This window comes from Aquarana catesbeiana, linkage group LG02 (genome assembly GCF_042186555.1).
Source record: "Aquarana catesbeiana isolate 2022-GZ linkage group LG02, ASM4218655v1, whole genome shotgun sequence".
Taxonomy (NCBI): Eukaryota; Metazoa; Chordata; class Amphibia; order Anura; family Ranidae; genus Aquarana; species Aquarana catesbeiana.
The window spans coordinates 119,447,892-119,468,955 of NC_133325.1; the positions used below are offsets into that span (position 1 = coordinate 119,447,892).

Sequence of the window (21,064 nt, forward strand, 5' to 3'; positions counted from 1 at the left end):
CATGTATGGCCGGCATTACATTGTCTATAAAGATTAAATCTAAAGAAAAAGTACTCTAACTGGTCAAGCTCCTTGCCAGTGTTCTAGGTTATTTAGACCCCTGTCATTGTCAGTCTGTTTGTAAAATTATACGTTTTTTGTATATTAACTCCTTCACGTAGCAGCCCGGTGGTCCTTTATTTGAGCTTCAATTCAGGTTGGCGGAGTGGCTTCCCGATCACATGACTGCTGTGATTGACTGTCAGAGTGGTCACTTGATCAGGAGCCCATTCATTGACTCCCTATTAGAAGCTGTGACTGAGTGCTGTCAGAGTCATCTAGGGGAGTGTGCAGTAAGCGGCCTCTCAGATCACTGTGGATACTATTGTGCGGAGGCTGGGCATTAAGGCCCATTTTTTCTGCCTCCTGGATATATGCATTACACGGTCAGGAAGAAGTTAAAATCAAAGATACATGTATACGGAACAGCATCATTAAATATATAAACCATACACTATTATAATTTTTACAATAGCAATCCTCATTTGGTTTACAACTAGCATTGCTGACAAGCAGTAAACTGCACCTGTGCTTATATGAGGTTATCAGCCAAACATACACTGGTGGGGAAAGACTTGTGTGGGAAGCACAAGTGTATAGAAAACCAATTTCCTAAAACTGATCTTGCATTAAAATGCACAATTTAATAATATAATAGAGCACCTGTCGGCATTGTTCACTCACATCATCCTTTTGAGTAAGAGAATGGGGAGCTTGCGCTTCCCACGAATAATAACAAAAGGTTCCTTAGCTTCTTTAAGTGAAGTCTTAGGCAAAAGATCACATGGGCTCTGGTTACCAGGAGAATTGTGGATGTTTTATGTAATTAAACATGCTAGCAATTTGTTGTTTTCAGTCAAACAGACCTTGTCTGGTGTTCTTGCAATGAGATTAAAGAGTCTGTAAGCAACTACTAAGCAAAGCATTAAGACTTCAAATGCAGCAAGTATAAAACATTTCTGTAGAGAATACCCCCATTTGATGTTTCCATGTTTTATTGCAATAGAACATTAAATTACAGTAGATTTAATTTAGTTGTTTTTGACAGTGATCAACAGAATTAGATCATTTCAAGTCCAAGAGAAAACAGAACTGCGAAGACATTTGCATTTGAGCCCAAGTTTACTTAAGATAATTAAAAAAAAAAAAAAAAAAGGAAAAGACATTACTTGCCTTTAGTGCAATGTGTCCTTTGTGCTGCTGTGTTCTCGATTAGGGAAAAAGGGACAGTGAAGGTGGTCAGTAGGGAGGAATGCCAGGTGGAGGGATGCCATCCCCTGCTCCCAACATGAAAAATTATTAGCTGTCTGTACCCGGGTTACAAACAAGACAGGGACTGTAGGTTTGTTCTTAAGTTGAATCTGTTTGTAAGTCAGAACAGGTAAGATTTTTTAAGTGTAGCTCCAGCCAAAAAAACAATTTTTAAGCTTTTTGGATAACACAGGGAATGGTTATCACCCCTGTAACATTTGTTTTGCTGTGTGTGCCCCTGTTCAGAAGATTTCACCTCCCTTTCTGTCCCAATGACAATTGGATTTTGAAAATTTGGGGTTGTTGTGGAAACAAGCCTTGGTGATGAAGCATCAGCAGAGGTACCTATTCCCCATAATAACTCTTATAGGAGATAATTTCCCTTCCTGGGGGTAGATTTCCTCTCGCTTCCTGTTGCCTCCCTTCGTTTGTAAGTAGGAGTCGTTTGTAAGTTGGGGACCGCCTGTAATTGTTTTTTTTTTACCCCTGAATAGAAGATGAATGTAGCAGATTGCTGCAGGTTGAAATACAAGTGCATCTCATCAAATTTGAATATCATCAAAGTTAATTTATTTCAGTAATTAAATTCAAAAAGTGAAACTCCTATATTATATAGATTCATTACACACATAGTGATATATTTCAAGCATTTATTTCTTTTAATTTTGATGATTATGGCTTACAGCTAGTGAAAACCCATAATTCAGTCCTAGAAAATTTGAATATTACATAAGACCAAAAAAAAAAAAGAAAAGGATTTTTAATACAGAAATGTTGGCTTACTGAAAAGTATGTCCATGTACAGTATAGTATGCACTCAATACTTGGTCGGTACTCCTTTTGCGTGAATTACTGCATCAATGCGGCGTGGCATGGAGGCGAACAGCCTGTGGCTTTGCTGAGGAAGCCCAGGTTGCTTTAATAGCGGCCTCCATCTCGACTGCATTGTTGGGTCTGGTGTCTCTCATCTTCTTCTTGACAATACCCCACAGATTCTCTATGGTGTTTAGGTAAGGTGAGTTTGCTGGCCAATCAAGCACAGTGATACCATGATCTGTAAACCAGGTATTGGTACTTTTGGCAGTGTGGGCAGGTGCCAAGTCCTGCTGGAAAATTGAAATCAGCATCTCCATTAAGCTGGTCAGCAGAGATAAGCATGAAGTGATAATTTGGGGAGTCATGTCATCTGCTGGTGTTGGTCCACTGTGTTTTATCAAGTCCAAAGTTGGCGCATTCATCTACCAGGAAATTCTAGAGCACTTTATACTTCCCTCTGCTGACCAACTTTATGGATATGCTGATTTCATTTTCCAGCAGGGCTTGGCACCTGCCCACACTGCCAAAAGTACCAATGTCTGGTTTATTGATCATGGTATCACTGTGCTTGATTGGCCGGCAAACTCGCCTGACCTAAACCCCATAGTGAATCTGTGGGGTATTGTCAAGAGGAAGATGAGACACCAGACCCAACAATGCAGATGAGCTGAAGGTCGGTATCAAAGCAACCTGGGCTTCCATAACACCTCAGCAGTGCCACAGGCTGATTGCCTCCATGCCACGCCGCATTGATGCAGTAATTCATGCAAAAGAGCCCCGACCAAGTATTGAGTGGATACTGTGCTGTACATGCTTTTCAGTAAGACGTTTCTGTATTAAAAAAATCATTTTTTTTATTGGTCTTATGCAATAATCTAATTTTCTGAGATACTGAATTTTGGGTTTTAATTAGCTGTAAGCCATACTCATCAAAATTTTAATGAAATTCTAATTTTATGAGATGCACCTGTATAACTAAAGAGATAACAACTACATTGGAAGTGCCAACAGCAACCAATCAGATTGCCTACAAAGTTTTGAGAGGGGGAGTATGGTGGTTTTACAATTTTCTTTGTGTAAATAAAGTTTAGGTTTGGCTTTTCATATATAACTGACTGTGTTACTGTTTTCTGCACACAGTTTGGGAACACCTGCTACTGTAACTCAGTACTTCAAGCACTTTATTTCTGCCGCCCATTCCGGGAAAAAGTCCTTGCATACAAAAGCCAACCGAGAAAAAAAGAAAATCTTCTCACCTGCTTAGCAGACCTCTTCCACAGCATAGCCACTCAGAAAAAGAAGGTTGGAGTGATTCCTCCAAAGAAGTTCATTACCCGCTTGCGCAAAGAAAATGGTACGTTTATCTCATTGTTTTGTGAATTGGAACATTTAGGTGTACATTTTTAAACTGAGATGCATGTGAATGTACATTGTAAAATATACATTGCTGTATAAATTGTCAGCTCTATATAAGTTTACAAACCAAAAAATGCAGCATAATACCTTTTTTATATTACAATAGTGCAACAGACTGCAATAAATGGTGCTAATAAATATAAGTGCTAAAAATGTTTACTTCCATGTGCAATCAATTAGTGTATGTATTCATTTATTGCAAAATGACTTTTAATATATACAAAAATATCGTTCAGAAAACCCATAAAAAAAGTCCAGACGTGCAAGCTACCAACTGGGAGAGGGGAATCACTTTGGAGCCCATTGGTGGAGGATAGAAAACCTCCAGATCCCAAACAGTGAGCGCTTTACACCACCTCAGTGAAAATAGATGGGAGCTTACCAGAACTTATAAAATATCCAGCATAGTGTTCAAAATGTTTGCAACACTCAGAGGAAACAACACAGACATCAGAGTGGGATGGGATGTCATCACAAACAATCTGTCACTCCTCAAACGCTAATGCCCTTACATGTAAACATTGAGACCATTTGTACATCACAGCTCAATATGAGAGAAGAAAAGAATACTCTCCACAGTGAAGACCAGTGATAAAATCTAGATTTATTAAGACAATTGCACTTACATGGAAGATTTTAAAAAATGGCCCTTCAAATAGATAAAAACATCCATCTGCCAGAAATAAAGATGGCCACAATCAGTTGAGCATGCTTGGTTGGCGTGTGTTCCAGCTCTGCCCTACTCGTTTCGTCATATAACGTCATCAGGGGCTCCCCGCTTCTCCACCTTAGTGGTGGTTGTAGCAGGGAGAGAGAAGCATGGCCAAAATCTGAGGAGGAACCAGGATAGTATATGTAAAGTATGTGTGAGAGGCTGATCCAGCTGCTGGTCAGGCATCTAGGTGGATCTGGGTCACAGGAGTGCAGAACAAAGTGCCTTCCTGTGACCTACAGGAGTAGTATGGCCAAAAAAGCTTTAGCCATGCATCTTTAACAAAAATTAAAGGTTTAATATCACTAATGAAAGTGGATGTAAAACCGTTTTTTTTTTTTTTTTTGTTTTTTTATGTCATAATGTAGAATATAAGTTTTCCTATCATTTGAGCCCAGTCTTGCCACACAGAGTTAATCCATCTCTGAGCAATCCTCTTTTTTATTGTTCAGTGAGAAAAACTTTGTCAAATCCTCCCCCTTGCTGTGAGTGACAGGTGATTTACATATCTCGTGCACTAGCCTTAGACATGCATTATTTTTTAATTCCCTCCCCCACTCCTTTCTTCAGCAGCTCTGCAAGGATTGGCTGTTCCACACCTCAGCATGATTTGGCATGCTGAGGTCATGTGGTTACTTTCCTGTCTTTTCACTGGATGTTAGAGATCATAGCAGAAGTTCAGTGTAAGAAATACACAGGAGAAAATGCATATTGACAAGGGGAGTGTAGAGGTGGGAGGGGAGTCTACTGACATCACGACTCCACCCACCGAGCTCCAGACAACAGACCCACCCACAGAATATGCAATTTTTTTGGGTCTCATAACACACAGAGGGGAGACATTTGACAGGTAAAGATACATGCAGGAGGCATGTATATCCTTATAGATAGAAAGGATTACATTGGGTTTACATCCACTTTAAAGTGTCTGGATTGCTGAGAAATGTAGCTTGATTGCCGTAACACTGTGCACAAACTCTTCCAAGACATGCAAGTGATCCTGTATACTGTTGTGGACATAAGTAGCTACTTCTAGAACTACCCATAGGATGAGGTATGTCCAAGCAGTGGTGGAAATCTTGGAGAGGTCATGCACGGATTGACAGGTAAGCTGTAACATCAGCAGCTCTGTGGATACATTTGTTTCATTTACTTTTTGTTTGGGAAAAGATCGTTCACAGACTGATGGGCAATCTAGCTACTGTGTCAACAGCCCTATGAATGCATTTGTTTTGCTTATCTCTGTCTCAGAAGAGATGGGCTCAAACTGACAGACAACTAAGATGCAGTGTCAGCAGCTCTGTGAATACATTTGTCTTATTCGTGCAGTTTACATTTGTTTTCAGATAGCACTCGAGTGCAACAGTAAACTTGGAAATCTTTTTTTTTTTTTTTTTTTTTTTTTAATCAACAAGTGGCCACATGACCGCTAATTAGCACTGCATTCTTCTCTCTACAGGGTGGGGGAGGGGACTCCTTGTGATGTTTGGCAGCTCCTGCTGACATCACATACCCTAGCTGCTATCACTCAAAATTTGCAGCAGCTTTACCATTCCTCTCTTTCTCATATCTGTAATCTCATATTTTAGGTTAGAATACACTTTAATGGACAGGGAATCAAAAATATATGATTCTATAGTGTCAAGCAACTGAAAAATAAGGTCAAAACGAGAAAAAAAATTGCAATGTTGTTGAAAGAGTTAGATTTTTTTGTCCCCACTGGGTTTGATGGAGACCATTTCAATCCCAACTCATGGCAGTTGATTTAAAACATTTTTAAACATTTTCAGAGGAATTCAGTAAAACGCTAACCATTTTTTCTGGAGGGGAGAGATTTTTGAGAACTATTTGCACATAATTGAGGCAAGTATTTAAGCCAGTTTTAATAACATTATTTAGAATGATTAAGAATCTGTCGCTATAGTAGTTCCAGATTCTTAACCACTTCAATACCGGGCACTTTCCCCTCTTCCTGCCCAGGACAATTTTCAGTTTCCAGCGCTGTCGCACTTTGAATGACAATTGCGCGGTCATACAACATTGTACCCAACTAAATTTTTATCATTTTCTTCCCACAAATAGAGCTTTCTTTTGGTGGTATTTGATCACCTCCTGGGGTTTTTATTTTTTGCTAAATAAACTAAAAACCGAGACCAAAATTTTTAAAAAAAATAGTTTTTCTTTGTTTCTGTAATAAAATTTAGTTTTCTCCTTTACTGACGGGCACTGATGAGGCGGCACTGATGGGCATTGATGAGGAGACACTGACAGGCGGCACTGATTGGCACTGTGATGGGCACTAGCACTATGGTGGGCACTGATTGGCACTTTATTGGGCGCTGACAGGAGTTAACCATGGGGCACTGACAGGCAGCTGCTGGGCACTTATTGGCAGCTGATGGGTACATTTGTTGGGGGCTGTGCTGATAATCAATGTGCTGATTATCAGCACAGACCCCCCCCCCCCCCTCTGACAGGGAGAGCCGCTGATCGGCTCTCCCTGTCAGCGCGAACCGAGGAATTCCGGTTACCGGCACTTCCTGGTTCATGCAATGATCAGCTGTGATTGGTCACAGCAGATCACATGATAAGGAGCCTCCGTCAGATGCTCCTTGCCATGATCGGAGATGCAGAGTGTCAGACTGGCACGCTGCACTCGCGATCAACGCGCTGCGCGTGTCGGCATATTATCCTGCTGGACGTCATATGACGCCCAGTGAGGATAACCATTTGGGGAGGGGGGAGGTAACGGGGCAGAGAGAGGCCTGCTCCTAGTTCTGCACTGCACATCTGTTTCCACCCACCTCGTCGTCCTCTGGTGTGCAGCGGCATGAGAGGGAGTGACTTGGCAGTAGGGAGGGACTGGTCGGTGTGTGGTGATCTTCATGCCAGTGTCTCCACCGCTTCATTACATCTCCACTGCCCGGCAGCATTGCATGCAGAGAGAGTGACTTGCAGCAACCAGCCCGACCTTTTCTGTGTGTGCTGCTGCTGCTACACTGCTGGCTGGGCTGGCTCAGATCCAAGGCTGCCCAAGTTCTCCTCCTCCCGCCCGCGGCCAAGCAACTGTCTGAGGGACCAGAGTGGACCACTCACCAGAGCCCAGCCCCAGAGAGGGGGTAAAGTGAGGATTGGATGGAATAGTAGTATGCAGTAATGAAGGAGAAGGTGAGTGACACGAGTGGGGGAGGGGGACAGTAATGAAGCAGGTGGTTAGGTGACACAAGTGGGGGACCGTAATGAAGAAGGTGACAAAAGTGGGGGACAAGATAAACGCGTCACTGTTGTGAACAAGGCTAGGACTAATGATACGTTAAATACAGTTCTGTAAGCAACACCTTATTTTCTGGCAGTGTCCCTCCTGAGACTAGACTCTGGAGCTGCCCCTGACACGTGGCAGTTTCTCGCTCTGCCCTCTGTCCCATTCAGCTGTTGGCTGGGAGATTCCTCAATAATAAGCAAATTTTGTAATTAAAGGGGCTGGGGATAGTGGTGATGTCATTACCCAAATATGACAATAACTTGTGTCACTGGATGTGTGGAGAACAGAGAGACTAGTTCCACATCAGGTCAGCCTTTTAAATGACAGTGCATTGCAGTGGGCAAATTTAAAAGCTGCTATTGAACTAAATAGCAGCCATACAGCTGCCCAATGCTATGCGCTGTCAATAAAAAGCTAGTCCTACCTGATGAGGAACTAGTCTTCGTTCTCCATTGGGCTATACCTATCCATACAAAACACCTCAGCCATGCATAGTGTCCATTATGCCCAGCATTGACAGACTTGTGTACTTATCTGTGACCAGTACATAAATCTGCCACAGGCACCAACAAATTTTTTGCTGCAGCCAACATAATTATGATAAAGGGTGTCTAAGACACCCTGTTTGAATTCCCTACCTTTTATGTCTATGACTACTTTGCAATTTTTGATTACACATTTTAATTGAAAGCACAATCGCTTGAGCAAATGCATGGACAGCTTTTGGGTATTCTTATCGTGAGACGAGACACTTATACTTGCAGCAGTTTTGGGTGTCTGCAGGTGTGAACACAGTATTGCTTTATTTATAATCGCTGTTTAATTTTTTTTTCCATTTGGTAGTCTAGCCTATTGGATAAAGGTCAATAATGCAGTTTAGTAAGCCTTGCTCCTAATTTGTCTAGGCTATGTGAAGCTCCTTGATACCACCGTATTTACGCTTACCATGGTTCATAATTCATTCTCCACCTCTGTATTATTCCACCTACTTCTGCCTCTTTGCTTCCTGTTTTTCTTTATGCGTCCCCTGTGCATTCTCTCCTTGGACAAACAAAAGACTTGAGATTCCCAAGTTTCCCATTCAGTAAGCACCTGTGTTGTCATAGTGACCAGCGGCAGCAATGGAGACAGCACTCTGGCCAGTGTTGTAGTATTGAAATTCTCCTGTTAATCCGGTTTATGAAGTAGAGTGTTCCCACACACCTAAGATTTGAAGCCTTACCAGCCACTGCTCATGGCCCAGAGAAGCTGCTACAAAGCCACAGTCTGCTGTATAACTTTGCCATAATAGACCAGAAACTGCGCAGAAAATGAAAATTCATGCAAAAACACACCTTGTAATAAATAAACGCACCTATGATGCATGACTTTATTTGCATTATTTACAAAAAGAGATGTGTATATAAATCCTTGCTGTATATAGTACACATATAGGTATTCTACATGTACATCTTAAAATATAGTTTGCAGAAGTGTAGTTAAGGAGTAGTTTAGTGTATAGCATAATAAACTTTTTTTTTTTGTCATTTTCATGTTAAGTTTTGTGTATTTTGGATCCCACGTGTAGCACACCCCATGTAGGAGCTGCACAGCCAGGCACACCAAATCTTCACGGGCACTGCCAGAGAACAGTCCAGAGCTTTGTTTTTGTTTTTTTATTAGGGGGTTAACAACTTGGATAGGGATGGGAGGTTATGGGATGCCCACTTGACTTGAACGTGATCTTCAGGGACAACTTCCTACTTACAGTGGGTAAGTACATACAGTCTTATATACAGCTTCCTGTAGACAACTCCAACTTCTTTAGCCTTCCACCTGCACACACTTTGTTCCCTTCTTTCACTGTACAGTTCCTGCTGGTTCACTCTTGGTGGAACTGACAGGCCTCTTGTCAGTTCAGTAGCAGCCCATTACAGGCAGGAACTCTGAGTTCCTTACAAGTAGCACGGTTGGAGTTAAACAGCTTCCCTTGTGGCCACTAATCCCAGCATGACTTCTTCAGGCAACCCGACTGCCCTGCTGGCATGGCCCATGTCTATTTATGAGGTGAACTCAGTCCCCCGCCAGCCCACTAGTGGGGATTAGCTGAGGCTTCATAAACATTCAAGGAAGCTCCTCCTAACCCTCCACCCTCTAGTTCTAGAAGATCCTCCAATCTTTTAGACCATGGTGGAGAGACCAAAGAGCTGCCAGTATGAGTCCATCCAGCCCTGAACTCTAATGAACCCTGACCCAATTAAGCCTCACCAGTGTAACATGTGAGAGTATGGTTTGCCTACACTAACTCTACCACACACACTAGAGGAAACAAAACGTACTGGGGACTTAACCAAGTTTCCTGCACCAGAAAACTGCTACAGGAAACTGCCTGGAGTGATGTGCGCCAGAGTGAAATAGAAAGTGACGTGGCTTCTACGACTAATTAACAGAGGATGCTGCAGATTTCCGTACAGATAACTACCGCAGATTCCCACCAGGTTGGACATTGCATAAGGGATGTGAGCTGTTTGACCTTTCTCTGCTTGTACATTGACTACACTGCACAAGCAGAGCCTGGATAGCCCCCTCCTCCCTCCTGATCTCAGCTAAGTGGGGAAGGGCAAAGGGATCGGATCATAGAACTTCAGCTATGCTGTATCTGTTGCTGATACAGCATACTACACAGGACAGATGGTCCTAATAAACAAAGGGGGTTGTGCCCCTTTTGTGAAAGCATTCTTAAACCAAAAATGCATGTTACCTTTTGTTCATTGATGGAGGACACAACCTGTTAATAGTCTCGACCATAGGGTTTATAGCACCGCCCACAGGAGTAGGACACAAGGCAGAAAAAAAACCACAGCACCGCCTATGGGCAGTCCTAGCTGATATAAACCCTCTCTCTGCTATAGGGAGCTCAGTTTTTTTTTCTGCCTAGTGTTCAGGAGTGAGGACCTTGTTTCCTGCAAGGACCTGTGAAGATCTTAAAATTAATGGCTGGGCGATAGTCAGTCTAAATCCAGTAGTCACCCAAGCCTGGCTAGTGAACACATGCAGACTTTTAGCTGTGAACTGGGTCGACTGGCTGATAGCCCCCCCCCCCCCCCCCCCCAGGCGCGCGCCTCCCTTCCAGTCCCGGGTGGTCATTCCCCTTCCACCTGCCTTATATGATTTGTACCTGGTAGCTGTGGGGTGGCACTTGGTTCAGGTTTCTATCCTGCGCCTTGTGAATGAGCCTGTGTCTGTTTCAGTGGCAGCAGAGGAGTCCCCTGGCTGCCTGCCTGGGTCAGGTTTTCTCGCTACAGGGCTTCAACTTTTGAGGGGCTACTGAGGACATGACTGTCCCCTTTTGGCACACACTAGCCAACTCATTCTGCTTAAGTCTATCCTTACCTCACCTATTTTGAAAACTTTAATTACAGAATTGGAAATGGTGCTGCTGGTTGCGGATGTTCCCTGGTGGCTGCCTCTGTGGCGAAGTACCTCTGTCCCAAGGACCAATCTTCCACCTGCCTTACTGTCGCTGGCTTTGACAGCTTGGCTATCGAAAGTCCGGTTCTAAAAGACTGGGTTTTTGGATTTATTGGATTGTTATTTTGGATTTATTGATCCCTACCATCATCACACTTGGAAGGCTAACAATTAATGCAGATCAACATCCACGTTGTTTCTTGGTGGATCGAATTTGGGCTTTTTTTCTTGGGGCATTGTTCAAAAGCTGTCCTTAACTGCCATCGAGGGCTAGGTTTTCTGCCCTTGCAAGTTATTCATCATCCTTTGCCCACACACTACTTGATCCGTATCTTCATCCAAGGGGATCCCCGTTGCTGCCAGGGGGGGTGAACCTTGTTCTTTTAGCTCCTCAGAATATTAGGGGTCCCCCCCCCTTACCCTCTCCTGGAAGGTCGCCTTTTTGATGCTGTCGCTTCGGCATGCTGCATGTCGGAGCTGACATTCTCGTCCTTATTTATTTCCTTATTTAGTTCTACACAGGGATAGGATAGTTCACCATCTGCATCCTTCCTTCCAGAGGTGGTATATGACGTACTTTTGACAGAGGATATTGTGCTGCCTTCCTGCTGTCTGCACCCTTCCCATCCTAAAGAGGTTGAGCTGCACTTTTTGTTTGGGTTCCTAGCGGCTTTGGTGTACCTGTCTGCTACGGCTTAGTTTGGAGGTCGAATTCCTTTTTTGTGATTGTGGATGGCCCATGGAAAGACATGGCGGCCTCCTCTTCCTCCTGTTTCTCATTGGATCAGGCAGATGGTTGTTCAGGCTTATGCTATTAAGGGTCAGGCTCCTCCCCTCATTGCGGCATACTCTACCACAGGCACTTGATGCCTCCCGGGTGTTTCTGACATTGGGCATCTGTGTCTCCATTTTGCAAGGTGGCTACCTGCTCATCTGCACACCTTTACCAAGTTTTACTGGAATAATTAGCATCTTCGGATGTGCATTTTGGAGTTGCAAGGTTTTGCAGGCATCCCTTCTTGAGGCATTTTGTTCCCTGGGGAGGGGGGGGGGGAGGCTTCTCGGCTTTGGTTGTGTATTTCGCTCCCCTTATTAAGGCACTGCTTTGGAACGGTCCTTTGTTTGAGAATATGAAGAATCTGTCTCCATCAATGAATGTAAGCAAAAACTGATTTTTTCTCTGAGTTCATTTATGGACACAGCACCCGCCTCTTATGTTTTTTTTTTTTTTTTCTTGTATTGCTTTGTGACAAACTTAGCTGCCCATAGCAGAAAGGGGCTTATACCAACTAGGACTGCCCATAGACAGTGCTTTTTATTTTTCTAATTTTTTTTATATATTTTTCTTTCTGCCTAGTCCTGTAGGTGGCACTATAAATCCTATAGTCAGGAATATGAAAATACACTGTCCATCATTGAACTCCAAAAAAGGGAGTTTTGGTGAAGGACAAAACAATCTTACTATATTGCTGTTTACCAATCCTTAGATGTGGTGGGTGCATTTGGCCTGTAACAACACCTCCTGTATTAGTGTGCCCCCACGCTGGACGAAGCAGCACAGGGCACCTTTGCACAGCATGATTGTCAGTCTGAGGGGAGAGAGTGTTGGATGTACTAGCACAATTAAGTACACTAACAAATTGAAGATAAACTCTAACTTTATAAGCATTTACAGTGCACCCCTGTCAGTGGTAAATGGTTTGTCTCATCCCTATAACTGCTACATCTGCAGTGGAGCTTGCTCTTTTGCAGATCACATTAAAAACATTCCTTCCCGGCTGAGCTAGCCGCAAACATGGAGAGGCTGACCTGGAAATGACATCACAGCAGGAAGGGGAGGAGAGCAGACCAGTGTCCACCAGTGTCATACACAGAGCCGTGGCTCAGCCCCGTCCCCCTTCTCTCCCGCCCCCCTCTTTCCCTGGAGAGCCAAGGCTCTCCTGCACATCGCTGGATTGAGATGGGGCTTGGGTAAATATTGGGGGGGCTAGAATGCTCGAAGATAAAAAAAACCTTAAGACTTTAGAACCACTTTTAAGCAGAGTTCCACCCAAAAGTGGAACTTTTGTTTTAAGCACTCCTCTAACCCTTACGTGCCATATTTAGCATGCTATTTTTTGGGGGCTTTGGGGGGGGGGGGGGAGTGGGTACCTAGTTTTGACAGGTACTTCCTGCTTCCTTCGCATTGCCGCCTAGGCGGCGACTCCTCCTCCCCTCCTTCTCTGGCCTGGCCGCTAAGAGAGCGCAGCGCGACTTGCGCATGCGCAGTGCGCGCCCAGCTTTGAAGCCGCAAGCTATCACAGCTGGGTGCCTACAATTGCAATGACAGCGCCGGGGAAAGGAGTGAGGCTTCGGGCGGCCGCATCACTGGACCGTGGGACAGGTGAGTGTCTGTTTATTAAAAGTCACTTTTTGTAGCTGCTGACTTTTAATAAACCTACAAACGAGTGGAACTCTTGCTTTAAGGTATTCAAGCAGCTGCGGCTGTCGGAATACAATAGCCAGCAGGGGAGATATTTCCATCCCTTCTTTCCTCTTTTATGAACAGTTGCCAAGATTTAAAGTGGATGTAAACCCTATTCATTCAACTCCTCTTTATATCTTTACTGCAAGTTTCCAGTTCCTCAATGACTAATTCTTAGAATGTTTTGTCATTGGACCGTGGGCTTGGGAGTGATTTCCCCACGTTCCTGTTCCCACCCTGTCATAGTTACATGGCTCATTTATTCAGTAGTAACGTTTGCCATTATGTTGTATTCAGCGTACCTGCAGAAGCATTGAATGATAGAACTAATTAATGAATCAGAGTTTGATATCTGGAGCGTAGGATTCTCCCATGAGCCCACAGTTCAGTTAATAGATGAGTTGAGTGGATCTTCTTATGCCAGCCAGCACATTAACATTTGGGGCCAGTCAAAGATTACCAGACAATGGCAATCATTACAGGTCTCTGAATATGCACAATATTTAGTAAATTCCAAAATCTGTGTGAAATGTGTTTGAAGATGACCTTCCTGTTTCTGTCTGTCTTCAATTTTTACATATTTTTATGTATCCAGTCAGTATTTTCTCAGTTTAAACATTTGATGTTTTCTATTTTCTATTGTGAATAAAGTATAGGAATATGAGATTTGCAAATCACATTCTGTTTTTATGCAGATTTTACACAGCATCCCAATTTGTTTGGAATTGGGTTGTATGTATTACAGGGTTTGTTTCAGTTTATACACATAAAAGGCAGTAAACCGTGTTCATGAATGTTCGCAAGCTGAGCAGGTTGAGGAAGTTTATGCTCAACGTTTCATCTGCATTCCGCCCACCTGGCGTATTGTCCCCTATGTCAGACATTGTCAATGACAACTCCTACATTATTTTTCTCTTGTGACAAGGCTTGTGTAGGCATTATAATGTCTCGTCTATATCATTAGATGATTCAAATTTATGATGCTATCAGATCTTGTGTACACTGGAAGCTGCTTTATGGTTTCTGGCTTTTATGGTCATTTTAGTTGATTTTATTTGTGACTAATGTTTTCCATTTTCGTTCGAGGTTGTTGCAGATTTTGCATTTGTCCTTTGTTATGTCATTTTCATTACTGTTATTACTAATATGACATAATCCTTTTTTTTTTTTTCATAGACAGGCTAACCACAGACAGGCTTGTCCTTAAGAACTGTGATGCATGGATACATTCACTTATCTTCTGTGGTGCTGAGGCTGGCTGCTGGGTTTTTTTTTGTATGGCCAGGAAACTATAGCAGTGTATGCACAGTTTAACACATTCCTGTTCTCATTAAAGGTACTTAAAGTGTTTGGAAAGGCAGAAGGTTTTATATCTTAATGCACATTAAAATAAAAAAAATCTTCTGTGTACAGCAGCCCCACTAATACTTACTTGAGCCCCATCTAGATCCAGCAATGTTGCAGGAGTCTCCTTGGCTGCTCGGTACTCCCCTCCTCATTGGCTTAAACACTAGCGTGGCGCCATTGGCTCCTGCTGCTGTTTGAATCAGTCAGCCATGTCTGAATGGCCACACAGAGAAGCGGCTCGGTTACCCCCATAGCAAGCTGCTTGCTGTGGGGGCACTCAACAGGAGGGAGGTGCCAGCCAGGAGGAATGAAGAGAGACACGAGAAGAGGAGGATCTGAGCGGCTTTGGTCAAAACCATTGCACAGAGCAGGTAAGTATAACATGCTTGTTATTTTTAACCAAAAAAAACTGAGACTTTATAATCACTTTTAATTCCCAGCTGCAAACATTCCATATCACCTTTCCAGTAAGGTGGGATGGACTCCTGCAAATAGATGATGATTAGCACCAGGGAAGCAGGGCTGATAAGGAAGAGAGCAGCGATTTCTTTACCAACTCCATCACACTAAAGCCTCATGTACACTGCTGCTGTTAAACTCACATTTTTGTGAGTTGAGGCATTTTTTTTTTTTCCTGCTCTTGAACCCCCTCATGCATGTTATCCTGTGTGTCCATGTACGCATGGACTTTTTTTTTTATCAAATCTTTTGTATTAACAAGTTTTGTAGGATTTACAAAAACAAACATACAAATAAAAAGAAACACAAAAAGCACAAAATAAAAGTAAAAAAGTACAGTATCTTTAACTGTAGCATATGATGAAGAAATCAAAAAGCAGTGTGCATAAAAAATAAAAAACATGTCTATTGCTCCACGCTGCTTATCCCTGTACTATGCAGTGTGCTGCATCTTGCAAAAGTTTACATAGGATACAGCGCAAAACAACATAGTAAATATGAAATGGTATGTCTAATAAGACATCAGTAAATCGTGCTCACATGGACGTTTTTAGTAGCAGGGGAGTTTTACACATTGTTTTCTGAACGCCCTACAATCGTGTTCAGGAGAGGGAATTCTGACTACAAAAAACACTAGGCGCGTTTAGCCTTTAATCGTTTATTTTAGTTGCCAGAATAAATTTTAATTCTGGCCAATTAAATAAACGCCCAAACTAGAAACACTGCTAAACTCGCCTATACTGGTTTTAAAAAAATGCAGCTTAGGTAAGTTTATAACGCTGTTTTTCTCCTGTCAGGATAAACAGCGTTTACAAGAAACCAGTGTGCGTCAGGCCTAAAGGGCCGTACACTCAGGCCAAATATCAGGTAGCACCGGCCGGATCAATAGAAACTGGCCGACATTCAGCCCATGTGATAATTCAAGGGTGTGCCACATGGTTAAAGAGATAAGGTATAATGTCATTAATAGGTACCATCATCCTGAATATGAATAAAGCAAAATGGGGTTGAAAGAGAAAGGAAAACAAGGACCTCTCCAATTAGGTCCTGCCTCTTTCGGGAGAATTGGAACTATTACGGTACCAGAGGGATGTAAACAGACTTTTTTAAAAATATTGGTTTATTTAAAGATAACATTAAAAAGTCCTACACAGGACACATCATATACATCATCATAGATTAACATACACAAAAAGTGATTGTTACAGTCATGTCTGAATGTCAGAGTTTACTTTAGCTCATTCAAAACATTGCTCTGAAGGCTACAGGCAAAGGTTGCAGGTCACATGTTTAAAGTTTTTTGGGGTTTTTTTTCTTTTTTTATTCATTTTTTTCTTTTTTTTTTTAATATCTGAGGTATAAACATATGTTTTAGCATATGTAATATATCTAAGCAGGCTTTCATGTAGAAACTTAAACTCCAAGGCTCAGTCTGATGCATATTTATAACTCTTAAGCTGCAAACATGGAATTTGTAATATTTTTTTGGCTGAAGCTGCAACAGAAAGGTGATTACTGCAATAATCAAAGCTTGCTGTGCCGCGCACATCTGTTCACATCCATAGAGGCCTTGAATGGCGCTGTCTCCAGCACAGATGAAAAGAATGTGTTATGGGGAGTAATTTTGGGACTGAATCTTAATAAAGTCAAAAAATTAATCTGCCCCCTTTTCTTTATTGTGGATCTTGAGTTCTCAGCACGGGGTGTTGGTGCTTTTGCTTTTTGGCTTGAATCTGTTATCTTTCAGTGCTAACAATAAGGCTGGCCATACGCGGTTCAGCAGGAACCAGACAAGATTTGAAACGTAAGTGGGCAGGCTATATGTACCGAGTTGATCAATCAACTCTGGTACAACCAGCCTGCTCGTTTCTCTTGCGATTATCGCTAGCGGCTGCTAGCGATAATTACGGTCTTCTCCAGGCGGGGGTGGCTTCCCCCCTGGAGCACACAATTGCTTGGCAGGAGGTATTCCCCTGTCAGCACTGTCAGTGTTGATGGGGAAATTGTGCAAATTTCTTTCCTGCAACCACGGGTTTGCACCATGTATTTGCCTGCCTAAGGCTGACCCTATGCAGCTTGATTTCGAGCAGGTTTGAAGGAGAAAAAACTTGATTCCGTCATCCACCTTAACAGTGTAGATAGAAATTTCTCCACTGCTGGCTATTGTATTCAGGCAGCCGTGACACCTGCATATCTGAGCAGTGACTGCATCTAAAGTTGGCCATGAATGCATCAAAATTCGCCCTGTTCAGCAGGGAATGGCTGAATTTTGAATAATCTATGGCTGTTCCTGTTTGTGAGAAGTTGATTTAATGATCAACACCTGATGAATGGGCTTGTTGGAGAATTTTTGTATGATCAGTGCTGCAACTAATCGGTTGCAGGGATGATCAGTGTATTCTGACAGAAGAGCCCCTGCTGTCATATTATAATAATATAGTGGTTGGAAAAAAAAATTGACCCATGTAATTATACCAAACTTAATAGGATGCAGTCTCTGTTTAATCTTTTAACCACTTGCCGACCGCCTGCCGTCGTTATACATCGGCTGTTTGAAGTGGAATATCATTGTTATGGCAGCAGCTAGCTGCCATAACCCCGGTATCCACTTCTTCAATGGGCGGTCATTATTTAAGATAAAAGTGGTCTCAGCGGCGGATTCACTGCAAGATCACTTTTATCGGTGGCGGGAGAGGCCCCTCCGCCGCTTACTGCAACGGCCGGCAGCGGCGGAGGCGATCTGGTCCTTCTTTCTGTGTGGTATGGAGCTGAGTGAGGGGAAGATGGCCCCCACCCGGCTCCATACCATTGCAGGGCGGAAGCAACGTCAAAACGTCACTTCCGCCCATAGCTCTTAAAGGGACTTTTTTTTCTTCAAACAATATATATATATATATATATATATATATATATATATATATATATATATATATATATATATATATATATATATATCTCAATCAGTAGAGCGAGAGCAATAATTCTAACCCTAGACCTCCTCTGTAACTCAAAACATGCAACCTGTAGAATTTTTTTAAACCATCGCCTATGGAAATTTTTTAAGGGTAAAAGTTTGTCGCCATTCCACGAACGGTCGCAATTTTGAAGCGTGACATGTTGGGTATCAATTTACTCGGCGTAACATTATCTTTCACAATATAAAAAAAATTGGGCTAACTTTACTGTTGTCTAATTTTTTAATTTAAAAAAGTGTATTTTTTCCAAAGAAAAAGTGGGCTTGTAAGACTGCTGCGCAAATATGGTGTGACAAAGTATTGCAACGACCGCCATTTTATTCTCTAGGGTGTTAGAAAAAAAAATTATAATGTTTGGGGGTTCTAAGTAATTTGCTAGCAAAAAAAAAAAAACATTTTAAACTTGTAAACATCAAATTTCAAAACGAAGCTCTGTTTTTAAGTGGTTAAACTGATTTTGATGGTTCAGGTGGTGCTTCCTGGGCCTCCTACAGTTCAAGTTTCAGCTGATTCAGCAGGAATTGGCTGAAATTCAAGCCATATATATCCGGCTTTAGGAGTAGGGATAGTGTTGATGTCAAGATTCCATGAGCTAAAGTTGGATGTTAGGGTTAAGATTAGTGGTAGGCCTTAGCATTTGGAGGCTTTAAGTGTTAGATTTAGGGGTATTGTGACCATTGTTGGGGATGAGGTTATATATTAAAGGCTAAAATAACCCAGGTTTAAATTGTGACTTATGACTGCTGCAGCTGATAAGATGGAGCACTCATAATGGTGGGGTGGGCAATGGAAGCCGGCTGTTGACATCACAGGCCTGTGATCTTTTTGATCAGCACAAAAAATTCAAAAATGTGCCAAAAAAATACACAGAAGTCTTCTGTGGCCACCAGGTTCAGGTGAACAGCTCACATTGTAGCTTGTCAGGGAAAGCATGCAATCTACTGCTTGTGTGTGTGTGTGTCTCTCTGAGGGGTGGCTAGCTTGGCGTATGCCCTCACTTTTGCATTCTCTTCCTGGGCTTTTATTATCTGTCATCGTTTTCATCCTGAAAACATTTCTCTTCCGTCTAGCAGGCGCAGTGCTGCCCTAGTGATCGATCTTCTTTTATTGATACTCCATTTGAAATTGCTTGTTGCAAGTTTGTATCAATTCTGATAGGCGCGTGACGAGTCATTGTGCTCCAGGGACCTAACCTACAATAAAAGAAGAGCTGGAGTTTAATAAGAACCAGTCAAGTTTCACCATTTATTTTTAGGGAAACCTTAAACACAGATTTTATTGGTTGTTAGATAAAACTCCAACCTTCCTCTTAAGTTTTAATGGATCAGTAAGTTATGGATTTAAAGTGTATCTATAACCCATATTTGTTTTTTGTTATGGATAAGGTAGAAAAGATTTAGAAAGGGGATCAGCAACAATCTAGCCTTCTATCAGTGATATTGGGGAAGGAAGGTCTTGGAAGAATTAACTTCCTAAGGATGACAACCACTGGTATAGATCATACAGGAATTTCTAATTTCCTTTCTGATTGATCTCACATCAGCACTAGTGAATCCCAGGACCGAAACCCAATTGGCACTCAACATTTATAGATCATTTTATTGATTTCGGTGCAAGATCAGAAGCTTTCCTATTGGCTCCAAGACCAATGACCATTTTCAGAAGGCTTTACTATGTCCACATCTCTTAATAGAGCTCAGCATAAGGCATTACTGGACGCTCAAATCCAACTGAAACTTATTTCAATAGGGTTGGGAAGTACTAAAGCCTCATGTCCGTTTTTTTTCCTCCCATGTCCCATTGGATAGATTTCCTATCACTTCCTGCCCTAGTGACAGTATGTCAGACAGAAACGGATGGAAAATCATTTTGTTGTGGACTTTTTTCTTCTTTTTAGGGGAGTGTGGAAAGATTTGAACCTATATATTTTTTTGCTGCCGTTGTCTTCCTGTCTGTGACCCCTGTTTCCATCTTTCTTGTTCTGGTGGCACAAGAGGGAAAATCTTCTCTATGAGGGGACACAACTAAAAACAAGAACCTGACTTAACCCGACCCTTTCTTGTTTTATTCAAAGCTAGGTATTGATGAGCTTTAAATATCCAACACTAAAATCCCTTTAGGAGCAAGCCACCCAAATAATGCATTCCTCCGATGTTGAACCTGCATATAAACCTACCCAGTTTTATTAGCGTTCCTTATAGATCATCACATTTACGCTTTATAGTTCTAATATAGCAAGAAATGTTGTTTGTTTCAGTACTGATGGAAACATGTTACTTTAATTTCAGAACTCTTCGACAACTACATGCAGCAAGATGCCCATGAGTTCCTAAACTACCTGCTCAACACAATAGCTGACATTTTGCAGGAAGAGAGAAAGCAGGAGAAACAAAACGGTCGGATACCAAATGGTAGTATCGACAATGAGAACAATAACAGCACACCAGACCCTACCTGGGTTCATGAGATCTTTCAGGGAACGTTAACGAACGAAACAAGGTGTCTTACTTGTGAAACGGTAAGATTTCTTTTATCAATATTTGTGGCAAGCCTTTTGCTTTAATAACTGCTTTGATTATAGTGCAGTATCTTAACGTTTTCTCTATTTGTACTGGTGAGGGACAGAAAGTTAAGGGAAATCCAACATTTTAAGAGCTGTCAATGGATGACAGCTGTCTAAAAAGGAATTTTCCCTTTTTTTTTTTTTTTTGCAATTTGTTTTTGTTATGTCTCCTTGGATAGATTTACCCACTTCTTGTCCCATGAAGGTGTAAGAAAATGGGGGAGGGGGGGGGGTTGTGGGGTGATTACAAATTCTCTTTGCAGAGGACTGCTACGTCAAAGCTACTAAAGGTCTGATCTAGTAGTAAGTA

At 42.1% G+C, this 21,064-nt stretch overlaps 1 protein-coding gene across 1 annotated transcript in view; it reads left to right on the top strand.

Moving 5' to 3' along the window:
- Positions 1 to 21,064, top strand: part of USP12 (ubiquitin specific peptidase 12) — a 103,105-nt gene that overhangs the window by 59,803 nt on the left and 22,238 nt on the right. The window contains exons 3-4 of the mRNA XM_073613399.1: positions 3,247 to 3,460; positions 20,480 to 20,709. Of these exons, the coding sequence (XP_073469500.1) occupies positions 3,247 to 3,460; positions 20,480 to 20,709 (444 nt within the window). The remainder of the gene's footprint in view (positions 1 to 3,246; positions 3,461 to 20,479; positions 20,710 to 21,064) is intronic.